A 7333-nucleotide genomic window follows, 5' to 3' on the forward strand; every position below is an offset into this window, starting at 1 on the left:
GGAAAGAAGAAAATCATAAATCGGGCAGTAACGGGGTAATTGAAATCAGAGCGAATCCTAGCGAACGCTGTCAATTTTAAAGTACAATGCTTATGAAGAGAAAGAATGAAAATTTAGTAATAAGAGATTGATCCAATTTTCTTTCCACGATATCCTCTATCATCATTGTACTCTTCTATCTTCCTGAAAACATAGCATTGTTCTACTATGTTCACAAGAGTTACTATGATGAAAAACATGATAAACCCATTTCCCCCTAAAGCCTACCCATTTTTTCTAATACATCCAATAAGAAGCAATCAAATCGTACCTCAATCGCATCTGATACCCATCCACCTGCTGAGGCTATTCCAATCAAGTATGTTCGAAAAATACATCGTCGATGACTCTGTTTTCGAATGCGTGGAATTGGTCCGCTGGTCATAGCACCAATACATTCGAGCTGATAGCTGAAACTAATCTTTGCAAAAATATTTACAACCCAAAACACGAGAATCTAATACTTACGCAAAACTCCGCGAAGCCGGTTCGAATTGATAAACACACGTTTCCGCGACGCGAGTGCGCGGTGGATCGTCCGTTTTATAAATAGCCGAACTCGATTGGGCATTCTGGACGTCAATCACTCACGATCGGTCGTAGTGAATGGACATGGTTGAAGCAGCGTTGAATGAAAATAAGAGAAAAATTTCAAGTGTACTATAAATATTTGAATTTAACGTAATAACAATGGAAGTGGTGTTTACCATCAATGGAACGCTCTACAAAGGTATGTTAACTGCGGAAATAGGTGCTTTGGTTTTCAAATGTTTTCGAAATATTCTCTCATGGCAGCGAATCCCCATTCCATCCCGGTGGATACATCGTTGGGTACTTTTATCCGAAAAAACGCTCAACTAACTGGAACGAAGATGGTCTGCCGCGAAGGCGGTTGCGGATCGTGCATCGTTAACGTGAATGGTGAACATCCGGTCACCAAGGTCCGACAGAGCTGGGCTGTGAATTCGGTAATTGAAATATTTGAGCAAGTAGTTCAAACTTTGAATTGAAACATGCCAATTTCAGTGCCTATTTCCCGTGTACTCGTGTCATGGTTTGGATATTCTAACGGTCGAAGGGATTGGCAACAAATCCAAAGGATTCCACGACGTTCAGCGCAGGTTAGCGCACTTTAACGGAACCCAGTGTGGGTTCTGCTCTCCTGGTATGGTCATGAACATGTACAGTCTGCTGGAGTCCAAGCAGGGAAATGTCACCATGGAAGAAGTTGAGAATGCCTTCGGAGGTAATCTGTGTCGCTGCACCGGCTATCGACCGATCCTTGATGCGTTCAAATCACTGGCTGTAGATGCAGATCCACAGCTGAAAGAGGTATGTCAAGATATCGAAGAACTGCCGAAAATTTGCAGCAATACGGGTAAACCGTGCCAGGGGACGTGTGGTGCAGTGCCAAAAAGAGGAATACATCTTATCTTTGAAGATAAGCGAGAGTGGCACAAGGTGTACAACGTTGTTGATGTATTTGCTGTATTGGAGAAAATTGGTTCCAGGCCATACATGCTCGTGGCAGGCAATACCGCACATGGTATGGCAATGCACTATGAATCGAATATGCGTTGCTGAACTAATTTCCATTTCAGGTGTCTATCGTAGAAAGGAGAATTTAGAAGTGTTCATTGACATCAGCTCGATTGAAGAACTCAAGTTCCACTCGTTAGGCAGTAACCTAACCATTGGAGCGAGCGTGACCCTAAGCGAGCTGATGGCAATACTGCAGAATGCTTCGGAGAACAAACCTGAATTCCACTATTGCAAAGAACTTGTAAAACATATTGATCTGGTAGCGAACATCCCTGTAAGAAACTCCGGAACAATTGCAGGTAATTTGAGTATCAAGAACCAATACAACGAGTTTCCATCCGATTTGTACCTTATCTTCGAAGCGATAGGAGCTAGGTTAACAATAGGTTTGTGCATTTGTTGATATGATGTATTACACTACTATACGACGTCAACATACATTTTCAGCTGAAGCTCGTGGAAAAGTATATACAATTTCACCACGTGACTTCTGCATGATGGATATGTCCAAGAAAATTCTCCAAAATGTAATTCTTCCCCCATTGGATCCCGCCATTTACGAAGTCAGATCATTCAAGATAATGCCACGCGCTCAAAACGTGCATGCGTATGTCAATGCTGCATTCTTGTTTGCATTCAACCAGGATAAAACAGTACTAGAAACAGCATCTATTTGCTATGGAGGAATCAACCCTAAGGTACGCGGTAGATCATTAACGTCAGCAAAGCTTAATTGATCATCTATTCCAGTTCACTCATGCAACCAAAACGGAGGCCTTCCTGGCCGGAAAGAACATCTTCTCCGACGAAGTGTTCCAAGGCGCCCTCAACGTGTTGAGTTCGGAGATTGACCCTGAAAGTGAACTACCGCACGCATCTCCTGAGTACCGTAAACACCTTTCCATCTCTTTGTTCTACCGAGCGGTCCTCAACATCGCCGGCAATCACCAACTTCCCCACAAACCCCAGTATCAATCCGGAGCATCCAGCTTCCATCGTCCGCTGTCCACTAGCAAACAACAATTCCAAACTATCCGCGAAAACTGGCCCATGACCAAGAACATCCCAAAAATCGAAGGTCTCTGGCAAACATCCGGACAAGCAAAGTTTGTCGAAGATCTGCCAACGATTCCGAACGAACTGTACGCCGCTTTTGTTAACGCCACCCACCCGAGAACGAAGATTTTGAACATTGACCCCTCACCGGCCTTGAATCTGCCAGGAGTGCACGCCTTCTACTCTGCCAAAGACATTCCTGGTCGGAATGATTTTTCGCCAACCGAACTTGGCAATCCAGAAATCGAAGAAATCTTCTGCAGTGGTGAAGTTTTTTACCATGGTCAACCGATAGGCCTCATTCTGGCGGATACCTTCGACCTCGCCCATCAGGCATCCAAATTGGTACAGATAACCTACAGTGAACCCGATGGAAAACCCATTCTTCCCACGCTGAAACACGTTCTATCGGCAAAAGCCGATGATCGCCTTCGCGATCAACCTTTCGATAAGGAAGGTGAACATTACGGTGAGGCCACTGGCGACGTTCAACTGAAGAAAATCGAAGGCCGATTTGAGCTTCCCGGACAGTTCCACTTCCACTTGGAACCTCAAACCTGCATCTGCGTTCCAACGGAAGACGGTATGGACGTGTACAGTTCAACGCAGTGGGTTGATTTCTGCCAGGTTGCCATTTCGCAAGCGTTGAATATTCCGGAAAATAGCCTGAACTTCTACGTCCGCCGTTTGGGTGGGGCATTCGGAGGCAAGCAATCCCGATCATCACTGGTGGCTTGTGCTTGTGCGATTGCGGCTCACTTTAGTCAACGATCTGTGCGGTTGGTGATGTCATTAGAGTCAAATATGGATGCCATCGGGAAACGAGCCTCCTGCATTAGCAATTACCATGTGGAGGTAGATGGTAATGGAAAGATCATGAAGTTGATCAACAACTACGTAGAGGACTACGGCTGCAGCTTGAATGAACCAGTCGAAATGGTAACGTCGATGTTCTATCGGAATTGTTACGATGCAAGCCGATGGAAGTTGGTCGGTAAGGCTGCCTTGACCAATTCGGCCAGTAACACGTGGTGTCGAGGTCCGGGAACTAACGAAGGTATAACGATGGCCGAGAACATAATGGAACACATTGCGCATGCTTTGGGCAAGGATCCGCTGGCAGTAAGACTGGAGAATATGAGCGAAGATTGTAAGATTAGGCAGTTGATGCCGGAATTTGTGAAGGATGTGGAATATGCGGAGAGAAGACGAGAAATTAACGAGTTCAACGAAGCAAACCGCTGGAAGAAGCGAGGTATTGCAATTGTTCCTATGCAGTACCCTCAAGCGTTCTTCGGACAGATGCATGCATTGGTATCGATCTACCATATGGATGGAACGGTATCCATTACGACTGGAGGTATCGAAATGGGACAAGGCGTGAACACTAAGGCAGCACAGGTAGCTTCGTACGTGCTTGGAATTCCGCTGGAGAAGGTCAGTATCAAGGGAATGAGCAATCTGACCTCTCCGAATGCGACAGTATCGGGCGGAAGTATGACAAGTGATGCGGCTTGCTTTGCCGTCAAGAAGGCTTGTGATATGCTGGTAGAACGAATGAAAACACTTCGGGATCAGTTCCCGAACGACTCCTGGCAGCAGTTAACTCACCGGTGCTACAACGAAAAGGTTGACCTTTGTGCGATGTATCAGTACAAGGAAGGTGACATTAAGAACTACTTGGTTTGGGGATTGTCCTGCGCTGAGATAGAAGTAGACGTTTTGACTGGTAACGTACAGATCCGGAGGGTTGATGTCCTGGAGGATACTGGTGAGAGTATCAGTCCAGGGATCGACATAGGACAAATTGAAGGTTCCTTCGTTATGGGAATCGGATTGTACTTTACTGAGAATTTGGTCTACAGTGGAGAAAACGGTCAGCTGCTTACCAATAGGACTTGGAACTACCATCTGCCTGGAGCGAAGGATATACCGGTAGACTTCCGCGTGAAGCTAATTCACAATACCTTTAACGAGAGCTATGTTCTACGATCGAAAACCACCGGAGAGCCTGCACTGAACATGACAGTGGCTCTACTGTTTGCGTTGAGACGAGCGTTGAACTCTGCTCGAAAGGACGCTGGATTGGGCAACGACTGGTATACCATTGGTATGATTCGAAGATGCGCGTAAATCTATGTACAATTTAACGATTGTTTGTCTATTCTAGTGACTCCATCAACACCAGAACAGATTTGTCTGGCAGCTGGCAGCAAATCAGAGCATTTCAAGCTGAACTAAGGTTTATTGCACATACCATAGGTATATCTATAATTTCATGATAATTACACGAGTTAATAAAGTTGTTCCTTGCTATACATTGAATCCCACAGTTCCATGCGTTTTTGTTCCGGGAAATCGATAAACTCCAAACCCGCATTGTTAATGTTCAGACATTTGTACGGGCCAATCTCGCTGCCAATCGGTTCCCAACTGTCAGTAACTCCTCCGTTGGGATTTCCGTTGTTTGAAGCGAATTTCGAAAACAAACCGACCTAAAAATATCTGCGTATGATATATCTGCTATAAGGTCTGGAAACTCAATGACCTACCATATCCATCATAACGCGATGCTCAAACGAATCCTTCGGTGGAGCAACGCTGAATGCATTCTTGAAAACATAAGACAGATCGTCGGCATGCGCCGTTCCACGGACGTTTTTGTCGCAAAAGTAGATCCTGTAGTGATTGTAGGTATCGGAATCAACCGAAAATCGGTAGACGTATGTTTTGGCTGTCTTCGTGGTGTTGATTCGGTTGAAGATCGTTCGGTGTAGTCCATGCCAGAAAAGCTTATCGGTCATTAGCTTTAAGAAAAGGAAAAATTCTAGAGCGGAGGATCCAGGGTATTTAAATTAGAGTTGCTTACGGATAAGTATCCTTCCTTATTTTCAAAAGATGGTTCCGAATTTCCGTAGTAGTGCTGCTTAAGTCGCCTGCCGAGTTCCTTGCATCTCTGTGAAGTTCTCACCAGGTTCAGTTCGAGTGGAACCAAATATTCAAAGTCTTTCAGATTGCTCATAATAGACGGATTCTCCTTAATTTCACTCAAGCTGAACAAACCCTCCTCGGAGTTACCTCCGATGATTATATCCATGCCATTACTCCACGCTTCTTGGCACATCTTCAACGGTTCCTTTGGGATAATACAATTCTTTTTGATATATGGCTCGATAACGGGTCCAAATTCGAACATGATACGATTTTCTAGCTCCTAAAAATTAGATTTTCAATAAATCGTAAAAAAAAACAAGCTTCCAATAGTTACGAACATTCTCCGTCAGTAGAGCATTCTGCTTCGCTACGATGTCTTCCGGAGTTGCTTTCATCAATACTTCCAATGCGGCTTGTTGACCGCCCTGACCATTCCATCCGAGCGCTTTGGCAAGTCTTTCGGTGAACTTCCTTCTCGGAACCGTCGACCAATTGTTCAATACACAACCGGACATAACGATTGCCCGCTGGAACAGACCCTTGGACAGCTCCGAAATCATGTGATAATGAACTGAACAACCGCCCGCGCTTTCACCAAACAAGGTTATGTTCTTCGGGTCACCCCCAAAGTTTGCAATGTTTTCGACAACCCATCTTATTGCCAAATTCTGATCCTTCAATCCAGCATTGCCGGGAAGATCTACCTCCGGCGAATCGAACGAGATGAATCCTAGTGAATAATACACATTCAGATCTGTCATATCTATTAAATAGTAAATCTAAAATGCATACCCAAAGCACCGATCCTATAGTTGAACGAAACGAAAACAACATCCGCCTGAATCAGGTAATCGGGACCGTACATCTCAACCCCGCTTGAGCCCCGATTAAACGCTCCTCCATGGATATACAACATCACCGGTAGACATTTACCCTTATCTAGCTGCAATGACAAACATTTCCAAAATGATAATGGAACAATGCCGTCCTACACTTATCGAGGTAAACTCACGTCTTTGGTAAAAACATTCATATGCAAGCAATCCTCACTGCCGATGATTTTATTCTGCAACTTACTGAACTGGTACCCGGCTGGTCCTTGCACGGTACAGTCCAGCGGTTCGGTCCACGGAGTTGGCGGCACAGCATCCTTGAATCTCAACGCCCCAACCGGAGGTTTGGCATACGGGATCCGTTGAAAACTGAAGTAGTCCACGCCGGTGGCTGCCGTTTTCTGGATTCCTCTAATGGGACCATACCTGGTTGCAACTATTGGATTTGCTACGTTCATTTTAAAAAAAACCGACCACCTTCACTGAGAGATAATTTTCGAGTGGTGAAAAAGCTGGCGATTGCTTCAATAACCAAATCTGGTCAAGATAAGAATTGCCGTTGATGATGATGGATTGCAGAATAGGGGTCATTAAATAATTATGTATGAACTTATGGGGGGAGGGGCGTTACAATTTATTTACATTTTCTTACATGGGAGGGAGGGGGCCTCAGAAATATCTTACGTAATGATATTATACTAACATCAACAGGAAACCTTAGTGCGATAATTTATTAGCTAGAGAAAGTTCTGAAGAGGATAGATTGATAGTTCCGTTAGAGTACGACAGTGTGAAAAATGAACAGCCATTGCACAGTGCACTATGGGGATTCAGGTGGCAAATAAGAAGAAGACCGACTTCTCTCGATTCGGATTCTGTTATCTGCTATCGAAAGAAGACTATTTGATGCATACAATCCCACAAAAAGA

The 7333-nt window shown here is 44.6% G+C and overlaps 2 protein-coding genes across 2 annotated transcripts; one reads left to right on the plus strand and one right to left on the minus strand.

Annotated features, from left to right (window-relative positions):
* The first annotated feature begins 653 nt into the window (after positions 1-653).
* LOC135714433 (uncharacterized) lies at positions 654-4892 on the plus strand. Its single transcript, XM_065237809.1, has 7 exons — positions 654-769; positions 835-1007; positions 1066-1585; positions 1641-1967; positions 2029-2279; positions 2332-4747; positions 4808-4892. The coding sequence occupies exons 1-7, from the start codon at positions 730-732 to the stop codon at positions 4876-4878; spliced, it is 3798 nt and encodes a 1265-aa protein (XP_065093881.1). The 5' UTR covers positions 654-729; the 3' UTR covers positions 4879-4892.
* LOC135714438 (esterase B1-like) lies at positions 4876-6868 on the minus strand. Its single transcript, XM_065237820.1, has 6 exons — positions 6584-6868; positions 6364-6514; positions 5910-6301; positions 5507-5851; positions 5190-5444; positions 4876-5132 (listed from the first exon to the last, which is right to left on the minus strand). Exons 1-6 carry the CDS (start codon positions 6860-6862, stop codon positions 4932-4934), a joined length of 1623 nt encoding a protein of 540 aa, XP_065093892.1. The 5' UTR covers positions 6863-6868; the 3' UTR covers positions 4876-4931.
* Positions 6869-7333: the final 465 nt, after the last annotated feature.

Source organism: Ochlerotatus camptorhynchus, unplaced genomic scaffold (assembly GCF_037179485.1).
Source record: "Ochlerotatus camptorhynchus isolate MF236.1 unplaced genomic scaffold, CSIRO-AGI_Acam_v1.1 ptg000044l, whole genome shotgun sequence".
Classification (NCBI taxonomy): Eukaryota; Metazoa; Arthropoda; class Insecta; order Diptera; family Culicidae; genus Ochlerotatus; species Ochlerotatus camptorhynchus.

Bases quoted from the DNA above. Each gene is read 5' to 3' on its own strand.
- LOC135714433 (XM_065237809.1), top strand. From the start codon at position 730: ATGGAAGTGGTGTTTACCATCAATGGAACGCTCTACAAAG. The intron at 1,008-1,065 runs GTAATTGAAATA...TGCCAATTTCAG, and splicing joins AGAGCTGGGCTGTGAATTCG to TGCCTATTTCCCGTGTACTC. The intron at 1,586-1,640 runs GTATGGCAATGC...TTTCCATTTCAG, and splicing joins GGCAGGCAATACCGCACATG to GTGTCTATCGTAGAAAGGAG.
- LOC135714438 (XM_065237820.1), bottom strand. From the start codon at position 6,862: ATGAACGTAGCAAATCCAATAGTTGCAACCAGGTATGGTCCCATTAGA. The intron at 5,852-5,909 runs GTTCGTAACTAT...TCTAATTTTTAG, and splicing joins ATGCTCTACTGACGGAGAAT to GAGCTAGAAAATCGTATCAT. The intron at 5,445-5,506 runs GTAAGCAACTCT...CTTTTCTTAAAG, and splicing joins ATAAGGAAGGATACTTATCC to CTAATGACCGATAAGCTTTT.